Source organism: Bos taurus, chromosome 21 (assembly GCF_002263795.3).
Source record: "Bos taurus isolate L1 Dominette 01449 registration number 42190680 breed Hereford chromosome 21, ARS-UCD2.0, whole genome shotgun sequence".
Lineage (NCBI taxonomy): Eukaryota > Metazoa > Chordata > Mammalia > Artiodactyla > Bovidae > Bos > Bos taurus.
In genome coordinates, this window is record NC_037348.1 from 46,905,639 (window position 1) to 46,933,529 (window position 27,891).

General features: G+C 40.0%; 1 protein-coding gene across 8 annotated transcripts in view; it reads right to left on the reverse strand.

The window, feature by feature from the left end:
* Window positions 1-27,891, reverse strand: part of SLC25A21 (solute carrier family 25 member 21) — a 540,624-nt gene that overhangs the window by 25,279 nt on the left and 487,454 nt on the right. For 6 of the 8 annotated variants that reach the window (XM_059879029.1, XM_015459277.3, XM_015459276.3 and 3 more), the window contains 4 exons: window positions 27,211-27,270; window positions 23,042-23,149; window positions 21,474-21,494; window positions 4,220-4,384 (listed from right to left, as the gene is read on the reverse strand). In XM_059879029.1, coding sequence (XP_059735012.1) covers window positions 4,220-4,384; window positions 21,474-21,494; window positions 23,042-23,149; window positions 27,211-27,270 — 354 coding nt within the window. 8 annotated transcript variants of the gene reach the window in all.

Genomic DNA, 27,891 nt, shown 5'->3' on the forward strand with positions numbered 1-27,891 from the left:
CTGCACAAAGCATTGATTTATTATGGTTTAAATTTAAAGAATACTGGTTTCCCAGTTCTGAATCAGGCTTAGATTACAGAACACATAAAATCAATGACTTTGTTCTAGGCAAAAAACCCCTAGAAAACAAAACCCACAACGAACCCCACAGTGTTCATTTAAGTGCAAAAGGAACAGTTCTGGGGAAAAGCTCTTCACACTGTTCTGCATGCTGACTGTCTCCACTACCCTCCTCGCTGCCCTACTTCTCCCCGTCCCTGTCAGCAGCAGCCCCCAAGCCTAACACATCCACAGCACCTTAAAATTCACAAACTTCACTTGCTATTTATTTTAATCCTCAAAACCATTTTGTCAGGTAGAAAGAACACTCTTTGCTTTTCAATTTACAGATTTAAAATACTCAGATGCTCAAAGCGTTACAGTGATTGGCCCATGATCATTCTCCAGAAAATGAATGTTCAAGTGCCTGTGCCTCTGTTTCTGCTTTGCAAATAAGATCATCTATACCACTTTTCTAGATTCCACATATATGCATTAATATATGATATATATGGATACCAAGGGGAAGGAGGGAAAGAGGAATTGGGAGATTGGGACTGACACATACACGCTATTGATATAAAATAGCTAACTAATGAGAACCTGTATAGCACAGGGAACTCTACTCAGTGCTCTGTGGTGACCTAAACGGGAAAGAAATCCAAAAAAGAGGAGGTACATGTATACATATAGCTGATTCACTTTGCTGTACAGTAGAAACTAACACAACACTGTAGGGCAACTACACTCCAATAAAAACTAAAAAAAAAAAAAAAAAAGTATGCTCGCCTTGGGTATACCGATGACGTCTGGCTGTCTGTCTCCATATTAGGGCCCTCCTCTCAAGATTCCACACGCAATCACTGCCTCAATGTCTGTACTTTGGAGTTCAAAGGTAGTTAAATCAGTTTTCCAGGCTCAGGAAATAATTTTTTCCCCAAATTTGTTCTTTTTCAATGGTATTCTTTCCCAATCAATGGCACCATTATCCTTCTAGTTGTTCAAACCCCAAACCTAGGAATCATCCCCACCCACCACTCTTTTATCAACATGCACACAGACTCCATCACCACATCCTACAGATTCTGGCTCAAATCGACCCACTTCTTCTTGTCTTCACCATGAATACTAGTTCATGACCCCCGCATTGCATATAACAATCATTTCCATGTTATACTCTGTCTTTTGCTCACTACCCCACTCTACCCATTTTCCACGCTGCAGCCAGAATTATCATATAATTCCCCTGCTTAAAATCTTCTGTTGGCTTCCCAGTGCTCTTCAGATAAACAGAAGAATCCTTAGTGTGGCCTATAAGGGCCAATATAATCTGAACCCTGTGAACTGGCAAGATAAATGAGCTCTTTCCATAATTTCAGAATACTATGATGTCTTTTAACTAATAAATACATGTTTAAGCTTCTGCTTTTTTCACAACGTGTAAAATTTAATAACTTAAGTGTATTGATTAATTGTTAAATGAAGTTTGTATTTGTGGACTTTTTTAAAGCATTAGTAACATACAGTCAGGCTTCCCAGATGGCTCAGTGGTAAAGAATGTGCTCATCAATGCAGGAGACTTGGGTTTGATCTTTGGGTTAGGAAGATATCCTAGAGAAGGAAATGGCAACCCACTCCGGTATTTTTACCTGGGAAATCCCATGGACAGAGGAGCCCGGCAGGCTACAGTCCACAGGGTATCAAAGAGTCAGACACAACTGAATGACTAAACAACACAACACATAATCATATATAAATCTTATTGATCTTTCTGAAATTCTTCCTTAGATATAACCAAATTCATATTATTATGATAATATATGCATTAAAATAATGCACAAATAAATGTAATGAGATATATATTATTTATATAATATTTGTAAATTATATCATTCATTTCATTGTGTGTAATTTCTATTTGCTTCAAGCCTTTGGATAGCTAGAGAAAGAGGTATGGACATTTCTCCCACATTGTATGAATCACTCAGCTCAGAGTTTAAAAAAACATCAGCTTCACGGGTGTGTGGCTTGTGCAGTTGCCCAGAGCCTGCACTTAGAGGAGCCCCATGCTTGGTTTATTGCTCCACAATTTTTTGTATGCATGCTCAGTCGTGTTTGGCTCTTTGCGATCCCCTGGACTGTAGGCCACCAGGCTCCTCTCTCCATGAAATTTTTCAGGCAAGAATACTGGAGTGGGTTGCTATTTTACTCTTCCAGGGGATCTTCCCAACCCAGGGATCAAACCAGTCTCTTGCATCTCCTGCACTGGCAGGCAGATTCTTTACCACTAGCGCCACCTGGGACACTACGGTTGCTGTCTTGAAATTGGGTTGTTTTTTTTCTGTTTTTTGACCTTACCATGCCAGTATGCAGGATCTTAGTTCCCTGACCAGGGATAGAACCCATGCCCCTTGCAGTGAAAGCATAGTGTTTTAACCACTGGACTGCCAGGGAAGTCCCTTGAAATTCTTAGTTTTTTAAAATTAATTTATTTTAATTGGAGGCTAATTACTTTACAATATTGTATTGGTTTTGCCATACATTGATATGAATCAGCCATGGGTATACATGTGTTCCCCATCCTGAAGCCCCCTCCCACCTCCCTCCCCATCCCATCCCTCAGGGTCATCCCAGTGCACCGGCCCTGTGCACCCTGTCTCATGCATCGAACCTGGACTGGCAATCTATTTCACATATGATAATATACATGTTTCTATGCTATTCTCTCAAATCATCCCACCATTGACTTCTCCAACCCAGTCCAAAAGGACTTAATTTTTGAACGTTTTCATTTTGCCCTGGGTTCCACGGATTATTTAGCCTGTTTCTGCTAAAAGCATTTTTTTTAATATATTGAAAGTTGAACTCTCTCATGTCATCCAGGACCAAAGTATTTATTGCACTCTATTTCTATATTTCATGAGCCCAACAGGAGAAGGACACTGAGGACCGCCAGTGTCAGAACTGTCACTCATTGGGGAAATCTATCTATTCTGTGGTTATTCATTGATTTCAGATGAACAAAACATGAGCTTATGCTAAATAAGTGAGATTTCTGGTTAACAATTTTGGCTAATGAGTGAGACAACGTCAATGGAAAGTTAATTGGGAACATGCCTTGGATTTAGCTGTTACTTGGAAGATCCCTTGGAGAAGGGAAAGGCTACCCACTCCAATATTCTGGCTTGAAGAATTCCATGGACTGTATAGTCCATGGGGTCACAAAGAGTCAGACACAACTGAGTGACTTTCACTTTCACTTTTTGAGATAAGTACTGACCTAGATTAAAAGGGATAACTGGAAAAAAACAAGTACAACCAACATTATTTTACCAAATCAGGTGACAGCCATATCAGGAATATTTTTATGCTTTATAAAAAGTTCTTCAATATTTTTGTACTAGGCAAAATGAAGAACTGAACTCCTGTGGGAAAATACCTGCATGTGAAAAATGTTTCCCCATTTGGTGCTTCCAGAATTACATATTTGATTGCAAGCAAGCACTATGATGGTGGGAGAAAAGTTTGTGATGCTGTAGTGAAAGATGCTCATTTTAAATCACATGATGTGCTACTTTTATTTTATCAAAGTGGAAAGGCTGCTGACATACGTGAGTTACTATTAAAAATTATTATTGTTATTTCATGTCAAAAGTGAATGATCCTAGAAGAGTTAATTTAATACTTACCCTAATTAACTTAGGTAAATTTTAAAATTACTATCTATATAAGATTTAAATTTTAGGCTGATAACTTTCTTTCATAAACTCAAAACGTATTTAGACTGAAAATTTCAACTTTGAAAAAGTTATACTTCTGAGATAAAAATTAAGTAATAACAGTTTCTAGAAATTCCTATTAGTGATAAATGTGAAACATTCAGGTATAATCGCGTATTCTTCAAGAAGAATAATTTTGGTGTCAGACTTGGTTTCAGAGGTCTGCTTTGCTCTTTATTATGTGACTCTGGGCAATTTACTTGATCTTTCTAACTAAGTTTTAGTTTCTGAATTCAAAATAAAGATAACAATACTCAGTGAACAAGGCTGATGTGAGGATCAAACTAGGTAACAGATGTAAGAGTTCAGCACAGTGACTTGGAAGGATAAACACTCTACCTATGTAGCTACCATCATTGATAGGATTTTTCCTCCAGGATTTGAACCTATGAAATAGTTACCTTATTGACAGGAATAATGTTTTTGACATTGAAGTAGAAGCCAAAATAAACCATATTGAAAACTCCATGACGTCCCAAAGTTGCTGTAAATCCTTTGTTGAGGCCTCCGAGTCCCAAACCTTCCTTCTTAATGATGTGTCTTGCATAACTCATGGTGGATGGTTGCTGAAGGAGAGAGGAGCAAAGCCAGAAAGGTCATCTTTGGGACCATGAAACAGAGAAAATTACCATTTCAGCTTCCCTTCAAGCCCAGAATTTTTAGGGACCTCCTCCTCCAAACATGAATTATCATGCCTAGATTCATGCTTTTTAAAATTAGGAAACCCCAAATGTAAACAAAATTGCATGCATGACAACAGGACTTAAAAGGAAGATTGTTGGTGAAGAAAAAATACCTTTGGTGGAATTAGTGAAACTAATGTCAGATAATGACTAGCATCATTTTCAACATGTCAATAGTTGCATCCAATTCTGGATCATCCACACTAATGGAGGGGATTAGCCATGAAGATAAACTAGAAATCCATAACCGTGCATAATCCAAAAGGAATGTATATTTGGCTCCTGAATCCAGTATATTTACCTTCCTAATTATGTTTTTCTAAAGCCAATGTTACAATTAGTCTTGATTCCATTGCCTCAATAGTTTAAACTGGCGTTAGGTTAGAAATCAGCCATGGATAAATAGCAGTTGATTGTAGATTTCCTCAAGAAAGTGGGCAATTAGTGTGTGTAACACTTGCTGTGATAAATGATAAATCAATGGTGTTGAGAGGACTGGGTTACTTTTAATTTACTTCTTTCTAGCCTTTAACTGATTACCCAAGGTTGAAATACCTTGACTGCTAGAATCCAGTCTATGCTCCTTTTGGAAATTGCTAAAGAAATCACTGCAGTTTGCTCTGAGGTTTATAATTCATTACAATACAATTACAACAATTCACATGAGTTTTTAAATAAGGTTGAGTGACTGTTTCCTTTTTTGGAGGTACAGCACAAAGGATATCTCTCCCTCTTAAATTTTGAATACTGAATAGCAAATAAGGGGAAATGTTCAGCGTTTAATTTTCTTTTTTTTTTTTTCCCTATAAGGCAAGCACTGACATGACATTTGTTTGAAATTTCACTGGAGCAGGTTGCTGGAGTGGTCATGGCAGTCTGATGTACTTACTAAAAGTGTTTTCTTACCATATGCAATTAAGGCTGTGTCAGCCAAACAGAACAGGACAGATTCAATCAAGGCTTTTCATCCAACTTGTATTTGTAGCTTAGGTAATTAACCTGATACATTTAAATGAGTTTGTTTATAGAGTAAAATCCTATAGCTTTTACTGGTAAATGTTTTAGAAACTCTAGCTACAATTCTACACTCGACTTCTTTTTTTCATTTAAGAGGATTAATGACAATATATTAATCCTAAGAAAGCCCTTTTTTGTGACATGAAGGAAAAAAAACACATAGGAACACATCTTAAAACAATAAAAGCCATTTCATAGAGGAAAACAAAAAATCTCAGAAGGTTAAAATTCATTCTCTCTGCTACACAATGAGATTTTGTTGTTGTTGTTGTTGTTTTTGTTCTGGCACATTAACTATCAACTTAAATTATTTATTTTGGTTTTCAAAGGAGACTTGAGGACAAGTTCAGCCACAGTTCATTTCTGTTGGAAAGATTCCGAAGGTGCTGAGCAGGCTTCTGGGCACTGTGCTTGTGTTCTGAGAAAGGCAGCCTAGACGGCCGAGGAAAGCAGAGAGGCAGTTTTCCTGGGGATGGGAGAAACAGGGCAGAAGGGAGGCTGCCTGGGTCCACACTGGCCAACACCAGCTCTTCCTGCTTCTGGCCTAAGCTTTCTCTACATCCTCACCCACTCCCAGCACCTGAGAGCAGGAGAGACGGGGAGCTTAGAGATCATCTAGATTCTTCAGCAACAGAGGAACCAATGGCTTTAATTGAAAGTACAGATCAACATGTTTTCTAAGATCATGGCATCCAGTCCCATCACTTCATGGCAAATAGATGAGGAAAAAGTGTAAGCAGTGACAGATTTTATTTTCTTGGGCTCCAGAATTACTGCAGATGGTTACCAAAGCCCGAAATTAAAAGATGCTTGCTTGGAAGGGAAGCTACGACAAACCTAGACAGCATATTAAAAAGCAGAGATATCACTTTGCCAACAAAGGTCCATATAGTCAAAGCTATGATTTTTCCAGTAGTCATGTATGGATATGAGAATTGGACCATAAAGAAGGCTGAGGGCCGAAGAATTGATGCCTTCAAGTTGTGGTGCTGGAGAAGACTCTTGAAGAGTTCCTTGGACTGCAAGGAGATCCAAGCAATAAATCCTAAAGGAAATCAACCTTGAATATTCATTGGAAGGACTGATGCTGAAGCTGAAGCTCTAATACTTTGGCTGCTGCCGCTGCTGCTAAGTCACTTCAGTCGTGTCCGACTCTGTGCAACCCCATAGATGGCAGCCCACCAGGCTCCCCCGTCCCTGGGACTACCTGATGCAAAGAGCTGGCTCATCGGAAAAGACCCTGATGATGGAAAAGACTGAGGGCAAAAAGGAGAAGACGGTGGCAGAGGATGAGATGGTTAGATAGCTTTACCACCTCAGTGGACACCAATCTGGGCAAACTTCAGGAGACAGTGAAGGAAGGGAAGCCTGGTGTGCTGTAGTCCATGGGGTCAAAAAGAGTCAGACACAACTTAGCGACTGAAAAACAACAAAGATGTTTTTAATCATTTTAAACTATAGTGTGCTAAACCATCAAAATGAAAAGAGAGGACTTCTATTAGGTCTTTTTAAAATGAATTTTTATTGGAGTATAGTTGATTTACAATATTGTGCTAGTTTCTGTTACACAGTAAAGTGAATCAACAATACATATATCCACTCTTTTTTAGATTCTTTTCCCATATAGGTCATTACAGAGTACTGAGTAGAGTTCCCAGTGCTATACAGTAGGTTCTTATTATCTATTTTATAAATAGTAATGTTGATATGTCAATCCAAATAACATTTACTGAGGGCTAACTGCCTGATTTCCACCAGTTTGGGTGTTTGGTGGACATGGGAAAATGTAACACATGGATTTTGACTCAAGTGCTTTGCTGAATTTGAACTCAGTTGTGAATAATTATGCAAATCAGAGGGTGGTTAGAAATAGGGGTCAGGGCCAGACAGTCCCAGCTTTGAGTCCCAGCAATACCATTTGCCAGGTTAAGCAGGTATTTAATTCTCTGGTTTATTCTCACTTTACTCATCTGTAAAATAAGGATAATAATAGAATCATCCTCATAGGATTGTTGGGATGATAAACAAGTCAATGAACTTTGCCCTGTGTAAGCATTTACTATACATTAGCTGTTAATAATAATGGCAATTATGATAATAAAACTAGTTATCATAGTAAAATAACAGGTAATTCCTTTTGGTGGCTGAAGACAGTGACAACCAAAAGGTGGAGGCTGATGTGAGGGAGAGAAGCTGGCTTCTTCCTGCTCATTCCTTCTGGCTGTTGTTTCCTTTGGCAGAGCCCTGAACCTTTGTGAGAAGGTCCTACAGAAATGTATCCAGAGTGCAAGATCATAGGACTGCTTCCTCTGAGACCCAACCATACCTACTCTTGGGGTAGAGATCTCTTTCGAGGGATAGTTCCTCAACCCAGGAAGCGGAAGATCCTATAAACTGGTCTCTTCCCTACCACTTGGTAAACATCGTCAGTAAGAACTGTCCACGGGACAGGTCTATGGACAGTAGAAGCAAGGCCATCACACGGGAGCAAACTCTGAGAATGGAGAAGTACACTGACTGGTCCTCCACCTCACACAGTGTATTTACACCCTAGAGGGCACATACATGCAGGTTACCAGGTACCTGCAACACAAGAATTGCTCTAGTGTCAGCCATCATCACAGATGCTTGATACTTTACATATATCGTCTTACTTAATCCTTTCAACAAGTGTATGGGGTGGGTATTATCATTACCTCCACTTAACAGATGAGGAAATTAAGCTACTTGCTCAAGATCACAAAGTGGAGGTTCCAGAACTCAAACTGAAGCTCCTCAGACTCAAAGTTCATGTTTTAATACTCTGCATGGTTTTGTCATCTGAACATATCTGGTTGCCCCTCTTAACAATCTGTAAGATGGGCAGCAGGTATATTCTCTGTATTTTACAGGTGAGAAACCAAGGATTGAGTAATATTTTAAGGGGAAAAGACTGAAAAATGGCTTAAGCAGAATTCTACATCTCAACCAATGGTGCTGTCATCCTTGTTGACTCATTCTTGTTATGCATATGCTGTAAGATTTTCAGAGTTTGCTAATCCAACTGATGCAGGTAATAGATAAAATACAAATATGTATTTCTGGCAACTTGGGACCTTGAGATAAAGAAAAATTTAAACTCTAATTCTCATAAGAAATAGAAGTGCCCTTTTTGCTTCATTCAGAGACATTGTATCACACATGTAAGCAAATATTTAATTAGAAAGGCAAAACCTGACTTCCACTAGGATGCTTAAATAGGAAAATATAGAATCATTTTGACTAGATCTCTGTAAACACAAGGAATTTTACTAAACTTATTTGATTACTGGGCTTCCATTTCAAAACAAAATGGTGACTGATTAGCATCATCAGCCAAATGATTCCAATACTATCCAACCCAGCAGGTCACCCACCAATTCAGTTTCCTCCCAATATTTAGATTCACTACAATTTTCATATTTAGTTACTGGCTGTGGCCCAAATTGCATTCTAAGTTTCCTAGATATACTTTTCATTGACTGCACCAGAGCTTCGAGTGTGGAAGAATAAGTGAGTCAGAATGTAGCTAATATTACCATATCACACTGCTCTCCACATTGGTTTAGAAAAATCTTCAGTTCATTGGTACCTGCCAGAAGTACTTCCATGTGAAGGAACTCAGAGACTAACTCTGATGTCAGCTATTGCCAATTGCTAATCCTGGGAACTCCCTGTTCCTTCATGCGTTCATTTATTCAACAAGCACCTACTGAGCCCGACAAGGTACCACGCACTGTATTAGCCATCTAGTACGGTACTTTGCTCATATTCTGGAAACAAAAATATTTTTATCTTGCTTTTTATGTGGAGAGATATACTGAAAAATATTATATCTATCCATGAGAATATTCTATAATGATTATGAACTATGAAATAGAATTTCTGTAATTGTTGCAATACTATGGAAAACAGTATGGAGTTTCCTCAAAAAACTAGAAATAGAACTACCACATAACCCAGCAATTCTACTCCTGGGAATTTATCTGAAAAAATAAAAATAAAAAATTGAAAGATACAGGCACTCCAATATTTATAGCAGCACTGTTTATAACAGTCAAGATATGGAAGCAACCTGTATCCATCAACAGACTAATAGTAGATAAATAAGACTTGGTATACCCTGAGAAATCACCTCATACCTGTCAGAATGGCTAACATCAAATAGAACACAAATAGCAAACACTGGAGAGGATGTGGAGAAAAAGGAACCCTCATAAACTGTTGGTGGGAATGTAAATTGGTGCTATCAGTATGGAAAACAGTATGGATGTTTCTCAGAAAAACTAAAAATTGAACTATCACATGACCCAGAAATTCTACTCCTGGGTATATATCTGAGAAAAACAAAACACTAATTCTAATAGACACATGCACCCCTTGTACACAGCAGCATTACTTACAATAGCTAAGGTTCGTAAGCAACCTAAGTGTCCATCAACAAATGAATGCATAAACAAGATATGGCACACACACACACACACACACATAAACAGATGCAATGGAATAATACTCAGCCATGAGAAAGATTGAAAGTTGCTATCACTTATATATGGAATCTGAAAAATAAAGTAAAAAAGTGAGCATAGAAAAAAGAAACAGACTCAGGTACAGAGAACAATCTAGTGGTTACCAGTGGGGGAGGGGCTGGGGGAGGGTAAGATAGAGGTAGGGGATTAAGAGGTATAAACTATTGTGTAAAAGGTAAATAAGCTACAAGGATATACTGTATAATACAAGGAATACAGTCAATATTTTATAATAACTATAAATGGAGTATAACCTTTAAAAATTGTGAGTCACTATGTTGTATACTTGCAATTTATATTGTACATCAACTATACCTCAGTTTAAAAAAAGATGTGCTATACATACACAATGGAATATCACTCAGCCATAAAGCAGACTGAAATTCTGCCATTTGCAGCAATGTAGATGGATAAAGAAATTATCGTGCTTAGTGAAATAAGTCAGACATAGAAAGACAAATAATGTATGATATTACTTAAATGTAGAATTAAAAAAATAATACAAATGAATGTATGTAACAAAACAGAAACAGACTCACAGATATAGGAAAAAACCAATGGGTATCTATGGGGAGAGGGGAGGGGAAGGGGTAACATTAGGGATATAGGATTAAGAGATACAAATTACTATGTATAAAATACATAAGCAACTAGGATGTATTGTACAGCACAGGGAATTACAACCATTATCTTGTAGTAACTTTTCATGAAATATAAATTGCAAAAATATTAAATCACTATGCTGCCCGCCTGAAGCACAAAAATATTTGAAATCAATATGCTTCAATAAAAAATTCTTTTAAAAATTAAAAGTCCTTGAAAGTATTAGTTGCTCAGTCACATCCAACTTTTTGCAATGCCATGGATGGTAACATGGAGCCTGCAATGCCAGGCTCCTTTGTCCTTGGGGATTCTCCAGGCAAGAAAAGTGTGGAGTGGGTAGCCATTCCCTTCTCCAAGGGATCTTCCCAACTCAGGGATCGAACCTGTATTGCAGGCAGATTCTTTACCATTTGAGCCACGAGGGAAGCCTAAAAGTTCTTAAAAGACTAAAGTAAAAGAGAAGATCTGGTGTTTAAACAATGCTCCCTGGCACCACTCTAGGGCCCTGATTCCTTCCTGAGAACCCAGAATCACCAACATATCACTGAGATGACTTATGGCAGCCCGAGCTATTTTTCCTGGAGTTTTTCCATCAAGGACTGGCCATAGTTGGCTCTGATTACCTTGTGAGATCACGGACAGAGGTTTCAGGCATTGTTCCTTGGGTAAATAGTTATCAGAGCATGGCCAGTAGGCACAGGCATGGGGTGTGTGTCAGAGAGAGATTTCCTCTCTCTCTAAAGTGAGAGAAGAGCGCTAGGCACACCATGTCCAAAGACAGCATGCTCCACGTGCATCTCTTTACCTGCTTCCCACGGCAAGGGGAACTTGGGTGCATTTTAGAGCCAATGGGATAAGGATGTTGCACTGGACTTCATCACATGACTAGAAAGCAAACCGGATATCTTTATACAAAGAAGTGAGTGTCCATATCTGGCCTTAAGAAAAATACTGCTTTGTTAAAAAGAGGACATCCAGTTGCTACACTTAGGTAGGAAAAATACCTTCGCTCAATTAGGAGATAGATCACATAAGCCCTTTGTTCCTCGAAGTCTTGAAGCATTTTCATAAATTAAAGAAAAAAAAAAGCCCCTTCCTTTTATTTGAGAACAAAATGTAAAAGAAGAGGAATTGGGCTCAAAAACCCCACAGTTACACATCTCTTTTTGCTTAGGTATTACACTAATTCGTCACTGCAGTTTATTTTACTAGGGCATGATTATGGACAAAAAGACATCCAAAATGTAATTATATTCTTTCTAGAATTTAGATTTGATGAGCAGGCCTATTTTTCAACAATCTGTGAGTGGAAAATAATTTGCTTTAAACAAACTCTTCCAGATGCTGAGCTACGTCAACACCACGTTGCTGCCCAATAACTGTCTGGAGGAACACAGGGCCTCCAGGTGATGAGATGTTGACCCTGTGCTTTGCCCGAGCATCGCTGGGAGAGCAGGAGGGAAGGAGGCTGGACTGTGGGCATAGACGTGCCTGGCAGCATGGAAGGACCCGTTTGCTTTTTCATGGTTCCCCAAACATTTGTGATTTCCCCTTAAGCGTCTTCATTACCCACATTTCTTTATCCCAATGAAAACAGTGTTGTTTCTTGAAGGAGACGTCTATGTTAGTGCTCAGTTCATTGGAGCTAATAACTGATTAGGTTTTATTTCCACTCCCTATAAAGTCACCAACCTTACAGGGCAATGGGAGGATTTGATATCAGGTGTGTATGAGCACTGGAAAAGGCGGAAGGACCCACAGAATTTACCAGAGCGATTGGATTGGAGGGTGGGAGTGACAGAAATCATCAATTATTTTTTCTCCATATAGCTCTATATTATGTAATTTGTGAAAAAAGTTACTTTGGTAATTTATAAGAATTGTATAAATTTTAAAACTCAAATAAAGGAAGAAACACGTGAGGCATCCAGCACAGAATCTGGCATCTAATGCATGTTCTGTAAATGGTAGCTATTATCATTACTTCAAAGTCTCAATTCTGAAAGCAAAAACCTAGGGTTTCTGGCACAGCCGAATGTAAGACTGAGATCTATTTTCTGTAAATGAAAATAGAGAGGCAACTTGGCTGCTGCCTTAGGTATTGCTGAAAGATAACTATATGAAAGGATTCGTACACATAATTCACTTTTCTGCCCACAAGAATCATAGACTGGAAAGAAATAATTTAGGTACTGAACAGCTTCCAGGCAGGATTTCACAGAGTAATGCAAGAAAAATTTGAACTTAACTCAATACATCATCATGAATGTTGACATGCCCTTGAAGCTGGCTTCTCACACTATCTGAAAATAGAGCCACACGTTCACTCTCTATGTAACTCAACTCCTCTCTTTCTTGAAAGCGAGGATCACAAAGTATCATCCTATTTGCTTTGTGTTGTGTCTACATAACACAACTAAGCTTAAGCATGTGTTCATTGCCTACGAAGAAAATAATCACTAAGCTTTGTGACACTGCTGCTCCTGCTGCTACTAAGTCGCTTCAGTTGTGTCCGACTCTGTGCGACCCTAGAGACGGCAGCCCACCAGGCTCCCCCGTCCCTGGGATTCTCCAGGCAAGAACACTGGAATAGGCTGCCATTTCCTCCTCCAATGCATGAAAGTGAAAAGTGAAAGTGAAGTCGCTCAGTCATGTCCGACTCAGCAACCCCATGGACTGCAGCCTACAGGCTCCTCCGTCCATGGGATTTTCCGGGCAAGAGTACTGGAGTGGGGTGCCATTGCCTTCTCCATTTGTGACACTGTACCTGACCTAATTGGTCTCTAATAGATAACTAGGCTTCCCTGGTAGCTCAGTGGTAAAGACTCTGCCTGCCAGGGCAAGAAACACGGGCTCAATCCTGGATTGGGCACATCCCCTGGAGAAGGAAATGGCAGCTCGCTCCAGTATTGTTGCCTGGGAAATCCCAAGGACAGAGGAGCCTGGTTGGCTATATAGTCCATGGGGTTTCAACAAGTCAGATATGCTTAGAGACTAAACCGCAACTGCAGATTATTAAGTTCCCAGGATACAGTGTATAGAGCTATATTTAATGGTGTTATCCCAAACCAGAATCAAACCCTGAACTAATTAAAAAAAAAAATCCCTATCTTTAGAGTCTATCATTGATGATACATTTGCTATTAGTTCATTGATCCTTAACTTTTATCATAGAGCTCAGGTGGAAGACTATTCTCTTCTTGAGCTGAACATCTTCAAAGACTAAATAGAGGTGAAGCAGGCTTTTGCAATTTCCTAAAGGCTGAGTTTCATACTTGGGGTGAGAATGATTATGTTCATATGTAACATAGATAAAAATGACAGAGTAGAAGGAAAACCTGTGCCCCATCCACACATCAGAGGCAAATCCTATAGACCTCAAGGGAAGGAAAACATAACCCGTTAGCCAAATAATAACTTTGAAGTCGATTTCAAAGTGGAGAGAAAAACTGGGAAACAATTCATACAAGATTTTGCTCCTGGGGAGAAATTCACATTTTCCAGGCTAGCAGAGAGCATGCCAGTCAAACACCACTTGCCTTAGCACAAGTGATAGGGGACTTCTTACATGTGTATAGAAAAAAAATGATACACTAGTTAGGAGGGAGCAGGGTCTTATAAGGACAATAAGCTATAAAGTCACACTTTTGGCAAGACTGGGTATACAAACCCTCTCCAATAGAGAAATCCTCTGGCAAGTATAATCCTCAGCCAAAAAGACTACAAACCAGAACAACACTTTGCTTGGGTTTAGTTTGAAGGACGGGGGGAAATTTGGGTCTATCCCGATTTTATCTGAACATGTTTTTACACCCACTGAACCAAACCAGAGCATGACAAAGCTGTGATTACTTTGCTCCCCACAGAAGGTCAAGCATATTTAAATTAGAGACCGGTTTTCTTTATTCACTGTGAATTTTAAGATGCTGGCCAAGATTCTGGTATTGGAATTGAAAGAAGTGTGGCAGGGATTATAGTCTTTGACTGATATGGTGGTAATTTTAAAAGTGGAGGCAAGACAAGCACACCTATTGAAATAGTTTATACAGAAGCTGGAAGGATATGAGGGAAATATCAGAAACCGAATTAACCACAATTTCCTTGAAATTTCTAGAATAGTTTAGGGCTAACCGGGAGGGAAGGCATATTTTATGGATAACATACCTCTGGTTGGCTAGAAAACCAGCCCTAGACCACAGAGAGGAGAATACAGGGAGCTGAAGCCAGCAGGGTACCTACAATTGCTCTGAGAACCCAGAGCTTGCAGTCTCTGCTCTCAGCCAATACTGTCCTTGGACCCCAGCAAGAGGGGCCCTTTTCCTGCACCCCATGCTTCAGGCGGCCCATTCTGGCCCTTTGCCAGCCATGTCCTCTCCACAAGGCCAAGTAGACATCTACCCACATCCCACAAGCTCCTTCTAGACCATGCACTGCACACCTGGGACCACGGCAGTCCTTTTGCCCCATCTTTATCACTCTACCATTGCCCACAAGACTTTCAGTGTAATAGTAAGAGTAATACTGACTACTGTTACCCTAAGTTGTCTTCCACTGCAGACAACTTCTGGGAAAATTTTTATGTTTAAAGGACCATGTGGACTCGCGTTTCCTAGGCTGACAAATTAGGAAATTTCATGATTCCTGTGTCAGAATGCATGGTGGTTAAAATATAAGGCAAGGAGGTAGAAAGGCTGAGCCGCAGAACTGAGGCCTGAGAAACTCACACTATTGGTGGAACAGCAAGAGTTACCTTCCTGTGAAATAAGCCTCCCGGGAAACTGCTCTGCTTTTCGTAAAGGTGTTATCAAGCCCTCTGGCAGTTCCACGTGCAACTCATCCATTTAGTGTTTCCCCACAGCTGGTCAGTCAGTCAGTTCAGTCGCTCAGTCATGTCTGACTCTTTGTAACCCCATGGACTGCAGCACACCAGGCTTAACCCTAACCCTAACCCTAACTCCTGGAGCTTGCTCAAACTCACGTCCATTGAGTCAGCAATACCATCCAATCATCTCATCCTCTGTCATCCCCTTCTCCTCCTACCTTCAATATTTCCCAGTGTCAGAGTCTTTCCAATGAGTCAGTTCTTCACAAGAGGTGGCCAAAGTATTGGAGTTTCAGCTTCAGCATCAGTCCTTCCAATGAAAACCCAGGACTGATCTCCTTTAGGATGGACTGGTTGGATCTCCTCACAGTCCAAGGGACTCTCAAGAGTCTTCTCCAGCACCGCAGTCCAAAAGCATTAATTCTTCGGCACTTAGCTTTCTGTATAGTCCAACTCTCACATCCATACATGACTACTGGAAAAACTATAGCTTTGACTAGATGGACCTTTGTTGGCAAAGTAATGTCTCTGCTTTTTAATATGCTGTCTAGGTTCGTCATAGCTTTTCTTCCAAGAAGCAAGTGTCTTTATATTTCATGGCTTCAGTCACCATCTGCAGTGATTTTGGAGCACCCAAAATTAGTCTCTCACTGTTTCCATTGCTTCCCCATCTACTTGCCATGAAGTGATGGGACTGGATGCCATGATCTTAGTTTTTTCAATGTTGAGTTTCAAGCCAACTTTTTCACTCTTATCTTTCACTTTCATCAAGAGGTTCTTTAGTTCTTCTAAGCTTTCTGCCATAAGGGTGGTGTCATCTGCATATCTGAGGTTATTAATATTTCCCCTGGCAATCTTGATTCTAGCTTGTGAGTCATCCAGCCCCACATTTCGCATGATGTACTCTGCATAGAAGTTAAATAAGCAGGGTGACAATATACAGCCTTGATGTACTCCTTTCCCAATTTGGAACCAATCCATTGTTCCATGTCCGGTTCTAACTGTTGCTTCTTGACCTGCATACAGATTTCTCAGGACACAGGTAAAGTGGTCTGGTTTTCACATCTCTTTAAGAATTTCCCACAGTTTGCTGTGATCCACACAGTCAAAGGCTTTGGCATAGTCAATAAAGCAGAAGTAGATGTTTTTCTGGAACTCTCTTGCTTTTTCTATGATCCAACGGATGTTGGCAATTTGATCTCTGGTTTCTCTGTCTTTTCTAAATCCAGCTTGAACATCTGGAAGTTCTCAGTTCATGTACTGCTGAAGCCTGGCTTGGAGAATTTTGAGCATTACTTTACTAGCGTGCAAGATGACTGCAATTGTGTGGTAGTTTGAGCATTCTTCGGCATTGCCTTTCTTTGGGATTGAAATGAAAACTGACCTTTCCCAGTTCTGTGGCTACTGCTGAGTTTTCCAAATTTGCTGGCATATTGAGTGCAGCACTTTCACAGCATTATCTTTCAGGATTTGAAATAGCTCAACTGGAATTCCATCACCTCCACTAGCTTTGTTCTTAGTGATGCTGCCTAAGGCCCACTTGACTTCACATTCCAGGATATCTGGCTCTTAGGTGAGTGATCACACCATCATGGTTATATGGGTCATTAAATCTTTCTTGTATAGTTCTTCTGTGTATTCTTTCCACCTCTTCTTATCTTCTGCTTCTGTTAGGTCCATACCATTTCTGTCCTTTATTGTGCCTCTTTTTGCATGGAATATTCCCTTGGTATCTCCAATTTTCTTGAAGAGATCTCAGTCTCTCCCATTCTATTGTTTTCCTCTATTTCTTTGCATTGATCACTGAGGAAGGGTTTCTTATCTCTCCTTGCTATTCTTTGGAACTCTGCATTCAAATGGGTATATCTTTTCTCTTGTCCTTTGCCTTTAGCTTCTCTTCTTTCCTCAGCTATTTGTAAAGACTCCTCAGACACCATTTTTCCTTTTTGCATTTCTTTTTCTTGGGGATGGTCTTGATCACTGCCTCCTGTACAATGTCATGAAACTCTGTCCATAGTTCTTCAGGCACTCTGTCTATCAGACCTAATCCCTTGAATCTATTTGTCACTTCCACCGTATAATCATCAGGGGTTTGATTTAGGTCATACCTGAATGGTCTAGTGGTTTCCATACTTTCTTCAGTTTAAGTCTGAATTTTGCAATAAGGAGCTCATGTTCTGAGCCACAGTCAGCTCTAGGTCTTGTTTTTGTTGACTGTATAGAGTTTCTCCATTTTCAGCTGCAAAGAATATAGTCAATCTGATTTCGATATTGACCATATGGTGATGTCCATATGTAGAGTTATCTCTTGTGTTTTTGGAAGAGTGTGTTTGCTATGACCAGTGCGTTCTCTTGGCCAAACTCTGTTAGCCTCTGCTCTGCTTCATTTTGTATACCAAGGCCAAACTTGCCTGTTACTCCAAGTATCTCTTGACTTCCTACTTTTGCATTCCAGTCCCCTATGAAGAAAAGGACATCTTTTTTGGGTGTTAGTTCTAGAAGGTCTTTAGGTCTTCATAGAACTGTTCAGCTTCAGCTTCTTCGGATTAGTGGTTGGGGCATAGACTTGGATTACTATGTTACTGAATGGTTTGCCTTGGAAACAAACAGAGATCATTCTATTGTTTTTGAGATTGCACCCAGGTACTGCATTTTGGACTCTTTTGTTTACTATGAGGGCTACTCCATTTCTTCTAAGGGATTCTTGCCCACAGTAGAAGATACAATGGTCATCTGAATTAAGTTCATCCATTCCAATCCATTTTAGTTCACTGATTCCTAAAATGTCAATGTTCTCCCTTGCCATCTCCTGTTTGACCACTTCCACAGGACCTAATTCATGGACCTAACATTGATTCATGGACCTTGATTCATGGACCTAACATTCCAGGTTCCTATGCAATATTGTTCTTTACAGCATCAGACTTTACTTCCATCACCAGTCACATCCACAACTGGGCGTTTTTGCTTTGGCTCTGTCTCTTCATTCTTTCTGCAGTTATTTCTTCACTCTTCTCCAGTAGCATATCGGGCACCTACCAACCTTGTAGTTCATCATTCAGTGTCATATCTTTTTGTCTTTTCATACTGTTCATGAGGTTCTCAAGGGAAGAATAAGTGAAGTAGTTTGACATTCCCTTCTCCAGTGGACCTGGTGGCTCAGATGGTAAAGTGTCTGCCTACAATGTCGGAGACCCAGGTTCGATCCCTGGTTTGGGAAGATCCTCTGGAGAAGGAAATGGCAACCCACTCCAGTATTGTTGCCTGGAAAATCCCATGGACAGAGGAGTGTGGTAGGCTACGGTCCATGGGGTCACAAAGAGTCGGACATGACTGAGCGACTTCACTTTCTTTCTTTCTTTCTCTAGTAAACCATGTTTTGTCAGAACTCTCCACCATGACCCGTTTATCTTGGGTGGCCCTACACAGCATGGCTCATAGTTTCACTGAGTTAGATAAGGCTGTGGTCCAAGTGCTCAGTTTGATTAGTTTTCTGTGATTGTGGTTTTCATTCTGTCTGCCCTCTGATGGATAAGGAGGCTTATGGAAGCTTCTGATGGGAGAGTCTGACTGTGTGGGAAACTGGGGTTTGTTCTGATGGGCAGGGCCATGCTCAGTATATCTTTAATCCAATTTTCTATTGATGGGTGGGGCTGTGTTCCCTCCCTGTTGTTTGACCTGAGACCAAACTGTGGTAGGGGTAATGAAGATAGTGGGGACCTCCTTCAAAAGGTCTTATGCACACACTCTTGTATTCAGTGCCCCTGACCCTGCAGCAGGCCACTGTCAACCCATGTCTCTGCTGGAGACTCCTGGACACTCACAGGCAAGCCTGGGTCAGTCTCTTGTGGGGTCATTGCTCCTTTCTCCTGGGTCCTGCTTTGTAAAAGGTTTTGTTTCTGCCCTCCAAGAGTCTGTTTTCCCAGTCCTGTGGAAGTACTGTAATCAAATCCCACTGGCCTCCAAAGTCAAATTCCCTGGGGATTCTCAGTCCCTTTGCCAGATCCTCAGGTTGAAAAATCTGCTGTGGGTCCTAGAACTTTCTTAACAGTGCCAGAATTTATTTGGTATAATTGTTCTGCAGTTTGTGGGGCGTCTGCTTGGCAGCTCTATGGTGGGGTTAATGGCGACCTCCTCCAAGAGGCCACATGCTGTGTCACCCAGATCTGCTGCACCCAGAGCCCCTGCCCATGTGGCAAGCCACTGATGACCCGTGCCTCCATGGGAGATACTCAAACACTCAAAGGCAGGTCTAGCTCAGTCTCTGTGGGGTCTGGGTCCTGGCACGCACAAGGTTTTGTTTAAGCCCTCCGAGCTTCTCTTGTGGGTATGGGGTTTGATTCTAAATGTGATTTCACCCCTCCTATTGTCTTGCTGGGGCTTCTCCTTTGCCTTTGGCATGGGGTATCTTCTTCTTCTTCATTTTTTTTTTTTTTTTTTTTTTAGCCACAGCTAGTAATTGACTGAAAAGGCTGAAAATGAGCTTTGTTCACAACCTCCAGGTGAGGTGACCATGAAAATTGAAGAAGAATACGTGCTTACTTGATATGACTCTTCTGAAGGAAGAACATTTTGATTGAGGTAGAACTCTTTCCAAAGTGGCTTCAAATGTTTTTAGTTTCCTCTGAAACTTCTGCTGCTACATGCAAGTTATTTACAGTAAATAGATAGCCAACTACTACTGTTTATGATAACAGACCTCATTTGAGTTTAAAGACCTCAGTAGGTACTGAAACTGGGCTGCCTGCCCTTAAGAATTTAGGCTAAATGGATTGTATTGTCGGTTGGGAATGACCTAAGGGAACCATTGCCCAGTAAGCTGTTTTTACACCCACAACTGGAGTGGGCTGTGACTATTAACTGGAACATATCTCAAGATAGATCTATTTCTTAAACCTTAAGGGTTTATAGGATCAATTTACATCTAGAAATTGTTATTGGTTGGGTGCCTATAATGTACCAGACTCTGTTAAGACCTTTGTGTATATTATCACATTTGCTGTTGTTCAGTTACTAAGTTGTGTCTGACTCTTTGTGACCCCATGGACTGCAGCACACCAGGCTACCCTGTCCTTCACTATCTCCTGGAGTTTGCTCAAACTCATGTCCATTGAGTCGGTGATGCCATCCAACCATCTCATTCTCTGTCATCCCCTTCTCCTCTTGCTCTCAATCTGCATTTGCCCAAAAATGGTGCTGCTAAGCTGTGCGACCCCATAGACGGCAGCCCACCAGGCTCCTCTGTCCCTGGGATTCTCCAGGCAAGAACACTGGAGTGGGTTGCCATTTCCTTCTCCAATACATGAAAGTGAAAAGTGAAAGTGAAGTCGCTCAGTCGTGTCCGACTCTTAGTGACCTCTTGGACTGCAGCCTATCAGGCTCTTCCATCCATGGGATTTTCCAGGCAAGAGTACTGGAGTGGGGTGCCGTTGCCTTCTCCGAAATGGTAGTTGGTTTTAAATGACTAAATCTGAAATTTGCTATTCTTATCATGTCATTTTTTTCAGTTTTTTTTTGGTAATAGGCATAGCCCCATTACTTTATGTTGGGTGACTATGCATTACTTTTCAATTTGATCAATATTGCCTACAAAGTGTCACCTCTGATCAGCTACTGATTCCTGATAACTGCTGGAAATAAATGCTGACACCTGTGACCTACGAGATCCCTCTGTTACTAAGTTTTGACTAGTTGATGTCATATGCCAAATATTTTATAAGGAACCTAATAGATTGTATTTTGTCTAAGTAAATGAATTCCGAATGCAGTTTAGCCAATTCTGCAAAAGAAACAACACCAAACAAGTTCCTCTCTCTCCCCAACTTAAAAAAACCAGTTACATATATACCAACAATTTACACAGACCACACTGGGTCAATGAACTAGGAGCACGTGCACATGCAGCATTCTTGTGTCGGGCTGCAGGGGCATTTAATGTGTTCTAGCAAGGCCTTGGCACATGCAAAACGTAACCAGCGCTTACATGGCCTCTGTGCAGAACCTCCTTGAAGGCAGAGGAGAGAAAAAGAACATTAGGCGTGAGTAGGGGTGCTATGATAATTCGTTATTTTCACTCCTGTGAATGCTTCTTGGTGCTCTGTCCCATTTTGTGTTTCTCTACTTACATGCTGTCTTGATGAAGGACTGCAGTTGGAAGGCCTGTGTATTCTTTTGCTCACTCCTTCCTGCCCCAAGACATGCTTCCCAATAGGTAAAATGGGACACTGAATGGGGAGCTCCAATTCTCCTAGCTGGAGCTCCAATTCTCCTAGCTGGTAATTCTCCCAGTCTAACAAATCAAATTTTCCTTGAGCAGATTCCATGGGGGCTGTCTTAAATGCTCCATATTGATAGAACATTGGAGAAGTGTTTCTTTTTATTTCCTTCTGGTCCCTGCCATCTTTTCCCATCATTCAAGGAAGAATAGAGAAAAAGCAAAACAGAAACAGAGTAGGGCAATACAGGGATTTTCAGCCTTTTCTAAAGTGCTGTGTATCTCTGCAATTAGCACAACCTTTTGAAACTTAAAAAAAATCTCCCTTAATTAGGACTGACCTCATCTGAGGAGCTGTAGTAGCCCAGCCCTGTCCTCTGTAGGCCTTGGCAGCTAAGGTGAGTAAGGCTCTCTCTCTTTCCCATAGTTCTGCTCAGGAAGCTGCCAGAGAGCTCTCAGGCAGTATCAGCAGACAGGAAGTGGGGTGGGAGTGAGCAGGGTCTCCACCCATTAGCAGCTGCTTAAGTGGTAGGCAGGGGAGCTTTTCTATGGAGAAATTCAGGTCAGCAGATCCTCTAGACCAATTTATACCACATGCTACCCAGTTGTGGAAGTGAATTCAAATGCTAAGAAAGGACCTGAACTGCCAATCTCCTTATTTTTTTCCTACCTTCGGTTTGGCACCCAAAAGAATAAAAGAAGAACAATTGGACTTGTTGGTTTAAAGGGAATTATTAGGCAACTGGAAGGAAGTGAAGGCAGCACAGACCAAGGGAATCTGTCTTCATGGAACATCATGTACCAGTGATTAAATGTCAAGACCCATCATTGTCCAAGTGGTGACGTCTACACAGGTTTAGTAAGCCGCTCATTCAGATTTAACCAAAAGACAAACTTGACAGATTATCAGAATCTTTGGGGGAAGGCAGTGGGTGGAGTGGGGAATGGAGTGAAGTAATTTTGAAAAAATGATTTCATAATTTTTTTTAAAAAAGCACAACAATATTATCACCCCAGTGGTTTTTTGCTAGTCTATTCTAGTAAAATGTGAAATAGAGGTTTTGCCAAAAGTAGAGAAAATATTTCCAAATAAGTCATTATACATTACATTACAACTCTAAAATAAAAATGTCTAAACATGTTTGTCCATCAGACTTTAGTGCTTTTTTGTTAGCACTTTCCTGTGGAAGAATTTGACTTTTTCTTATGCTACTTCCTTAACAATAAGTTACTATGGCTTTAACAAGTGGCTAGGAGAAGGGTTCATAATTTTATACTATAGACTGAAAAATAATTTTTTACATTCCCTCAACAATAGGAAAACGTTAAATGATTACCTCTGTAAATCTGTTCCGATTGGCTTGCAAGCCAACTTTTACTACCTCAAAAGGGTTGACCACGATGGCTTCTGTTAGTCCAGATCCCAGTCCAGCAACAGCAAATGTCTAGAAAAATTAAGTCAATCAATACTTTAAAACAAGTTATCATGTGTATGAGGTTAAACATCTTACTCATTACACTATGCAGCTGAATGTTATGATGAGAATGGAGAAACTCACATAAATGCACCATATACCATTACTAAACAGCTTTAGATCTTGATTTGATGCTGACAATTCATGAAGCAGAAATTACAGAAGCCACAAACCACATCCTAACAATTCAAAATAAAACGTCAAAGCCCCATCAACAATGACTTTGTCCTTTAATGAAAAGCAAGGTTGTTTTATGTATTTAAGGTGGATACTAAAACATCTGCACATGTAACAACTAAGAGTGTGACTTAGTAAAAGGAGAGCTTCATTTTTAAACAACTGCTTAAATACATTTAGTGAGCATATAAAAAATTCAAGGGGCAGAACCAGAAATAAAATGTTTATAAAAAGCTAAATTTCAGGTAAACAAAGAGTATAGTTGAAAATATTTAAATATATAGCCACATTCTTAGAGTCACTATTCTAGGAAGTTAAGAAACAAAAAAATCATTTTAAAATTCATCCTTTATCTGTTTTTTCAAATTGAGCCCTATTCTTCCAGACCTAGAAGCTGAGGGATAAAGGTTGAGGTCAGAAGTTGCTAGGTTGTCTTGAAGGGCTCAAATAAAATCTAGAACATTCAGCAAAAGGTAACTGTGTCTCAGGTTATTTTCTACCTGTTAAGAATTTCTGCACTAGGAAAGAACAACTTTTAGAATTTTCTTCTGAATAGAATGCTGAAGGGTTTTTTTCAGAAACTTAAATAACTACAACTATTAAAACACACACACTTGGCAGGAAAACAAAATAAAACAATGTCTCAAACCTTCATACAGATGCTGGAAAAAATAATTCTTTAGTGCCGAAGCTCTAACTCTAGGAGAAGTTATACTATTATACAACTAGGAGAAGAAAAAAGCCAATCAAGAGTAAAGAACAGAAGCTCTTATTAGGAGTCTGTAATAGGAGACTAAAAGAGAAAAGGGAGAAAACTATGTTCTACATCCTTAGAAGGGGAGGCAAGATGGAACCAGGGCAGGATCCAGAGCCAGGGGATCTGGGTTTAGGTTCTGATTCTGCCATCTTATTGGCTGTGTGACCAGAGCTGGAGGCCTAAATCAGCCTGCACCCTATTTGCCAAGTGGGAGTTCTGGAAAGCCACTAGTCAGGAGAAAGGAGCACCTTTTCATAATTCACACAAAAACACCATGTGTGTCAGCTGCAACTCTATAGAAATAACTGAATCTTTTAAAGACAATGTGGTACATACAATGGAATATGACTCAGCCATTAAAAAGAATGAAATAATGCCATTTGCAGGAACATGGATGGACCTTGAAATTACTACTAAGTGAAATGTGTCAAACAAAGACAAATCTCATAGAATATCACTTATATTTGGAATATAAAAAAAAATGATACAAATGAACTTATTTACAAAACAGAAAAAGATTCACATACTCAGAGAACAAACATTATTACCAGAGGGGAAGGGAGGAGGGGAGAGATAACTTAGGGGTTTGGGATTGACATGTACACATTCAGTTCAGTTCAGTTCAGTTCAGTCGCTCAGTCGTGTTCGACTCTTTGCGACCATGAACCGCAGCACGCCAGGCCTCCCTGTCCATCTTACTATATTTAAAATAAAATGCCTTTCCATGGAAAAAAACAATGAATTTTTTATGTCACAGTTTTCTCAACTGTAAAATGGAGACTATAATATCTAATCTTTGTATTTAATCAGATTATTATGAGGGTCAAAATCATGTGTGAAAGAGTCTTGTAAATTGCTGTTACTGTTACTAAAAACCACTGTTACTGTTGCACAAAGAGGAAGAACAAGATTTTACACAGATTTCAGGAGAGAATAACTAACAATGTTTTCTTTTAATGCCCCTTCATCACAATTTTAAACATATCTGTATAGGGTAACAGACCAAATATTTTATTCATTTATCTCAGACCCCCATCATGGAAGCCAAAAGCAGAAGAAGAAGAAAAATACTAGTCCCAAACTCTTCTGACTGAAAAAAGCTAAAATCCAGATGTTCAGGTTTTTATTACTACATGCAACCTTCCAAGTAATTCACTTTTTTGTTCTTCTATAAAACTCAGCTACATTTGCTGTCAGAACTAGTGTTCAGCAGTCCCTTGTCAAAAGAATTGATCAGCTATCAGCATATCGTGTTACTCAGGTTGTTCCAGAGACAGGGGTAACTGTCAGGTTCCCAGCCTCCCAGGCTTTTCATGTGAGAGCACCAAGGGACATTTAACAGCTGTTTAAGTGTCTAGCTGTATCAAAGAGAAACTGAAATAAGTGAGTTCAAGAAAAAAGAAAAACTGTATACAGTTTGCATGAATTCAGTGAGAGGATCTGGAGTGGCCAAATGCTTTTCTTTTTGAGTTATCAAGAAAGAAGCATGGTCTCTCACGTGGTACAGATGCTCTACCCAGGAACACCCAGCTGACCTTCTGGAAACCATCCTCTTTTTAACAAGATGTTTCCAAAGTGAGGGGAGACATTCAGGGAAGACAGTGAGGAATTAACAAGAAATCTCAGCTAATTTTAGGACTCATGCTACTACTTCTCCTTCCACGAGAGGCCTCCTCACAGCCCCCTTGTTTAAGCAGGAGCCTGGACCAGAGGTTTCCTTGTTGTAACACAAAGCAACACTATTGGGTTTCTTAACTGGAGCCTTCCTAGAAAGGGAGCATGTATGATTTTTTTTTTTAAATAGCAGCTAATTCTTAATCAATCTTTGGTGTTGTTTAGTTCCTCAGTCATGTCTGACTTTTTTGCGACCCCACAGACTATAGCCTGCCAGGCTCCTCCGTCCATGGGATTTCCCAAGCAAGAATACTGGAGTGGGTTGCCATTTCCTTCTCCAGGGGATCTTCCAGACCCAGGGGTAGAACCCGCGTCTCCTGCATTGCAAGCTTTACCGCTGAGCCACCAGGGAAACCCAGTGAATTACCGCTTCCCTGGTGGCTCAGAGGTAAAGAATCCCCCTGCAATGCAGAAGCTGTGGGAGGCACAGTTTTGAATTCCTAGATCCAGAGGATCCCCTGGAACATGGCAACCCACTCCAGTATTCTTGCCTGGAGAATCCCATGGACAGAGGAGCCTGGTGGGCTAGGATTCATAGGGTCACCAAGAGTTGGATGCTGAAGTGACTAAGCATGCAAAGTAATTAAAGAGCTGAAGTTCAGAACACCACCCCTTTGGCTGAGTTCTGAGGTGCATTCCATCAGGTAAACTGGAGGATGGAAGGTACATTGTAAGGTACATTCATAGGGGTTGGAAAGCACGTTGTCACTTGGAGGGCCAAGGTAGATTTAGTTTAGTTTAGTCTTGTTTTGCAGATTTTGAGGAGAAATTATTGCATTGGCTCTTTCTGGGGCTCTCGCTGCACTGATATTGATACAACATACTTGGCCAATATAATTTAACTTGTTTTGTGAAAAGCAACAAAATCACTAAGAAAGAAAGGAGTGGTATCTACAAATGTTCAAATCACCAAATGACTTTTATGTAATAGTTGATCTGACATTGTAAGATCACTATTCTCCCCAACTATAAAGGGCCCCTCAGTGTGCATCTGACCACAGAGTGACCTGAAGTCCTATACTTACTACAGCTTGAGCAAAAGCTGGAAAAGTGACCTGTTAGGAAACAATTTTAGGTACACTGACTTTCACATAAATAGATACGTGTAGTATGTATGTAAACACATGCATTTTTTGGGTTTAAAGGAGTCTTTGACAAATGTACCCTTTATTTTATATTCTTGACCATATCTCATATGGGCCTTTCCACACATATCATTATTATCATAAATTCATCACTGGGAGCTATAAAATAGCCAAATTGTGAGTTATTAGGAAGATGGCTTTCAACAAGTAGCTGAACATTGAATAACTCAAATTCATATTTTAGTAGCTGAGCTTGGGGAATCAAAAGGGTTTTTGTTTCCAGATTTTGCTTTATGAAATAACACACACACTTAAGTATAATAAATACTCTCACTTACCAATGCTGGTGACAGTGACACATATCCAAGCAATTTCTTGTACTGCTCAAAGGTGAAAAACTGTGAAACAAAACCAAACTCGGAGATTTATAACAATTTCCTGCAACAAACCTTTAAATTGACTCTAATTTCTTTAGTAAATCATTATATTCACTAGCAACTTAAAAAATGATAAACCATCGAACACAGTTTTTAATCCAGTCTCGGGTAGTTGCTATTGAATCTTACTTGAACATTCACATTTTTAAATGCAGCTATAATAACCTACAGAAGAGCTGATGGAATCCTTTATAGCAGTAAATGAACCATACAGCTGCCATTTACCATGACCATTTTCAGTTTCCCTAGACATCAATAGACTTCTTTTTTGTGGCAGTGATTCAAAATTATAGGCATAGAGACCTGAAGTCTTAGGTCTCTTATGTTTTCTCTATGACCTGCTTTCCCAGTGAATGCCCAATTCTCTAACCCCCTTATAAAAGACACCCACTTCTCGGCTGTAACTCGCATTTATATTGCTGTGTATCTCTACTGTTCCATGGGATTTCTAAACACACAATAATGATGAAGATGCCATGATAAACTAGGAAAGGACCCAACAAGGACACATCTAATCTGTCCCCTGCCTGAAAGTAAAACTGTCTTCAATCTGAATGAAGAAAGACAGCTGTTTAATCTTCC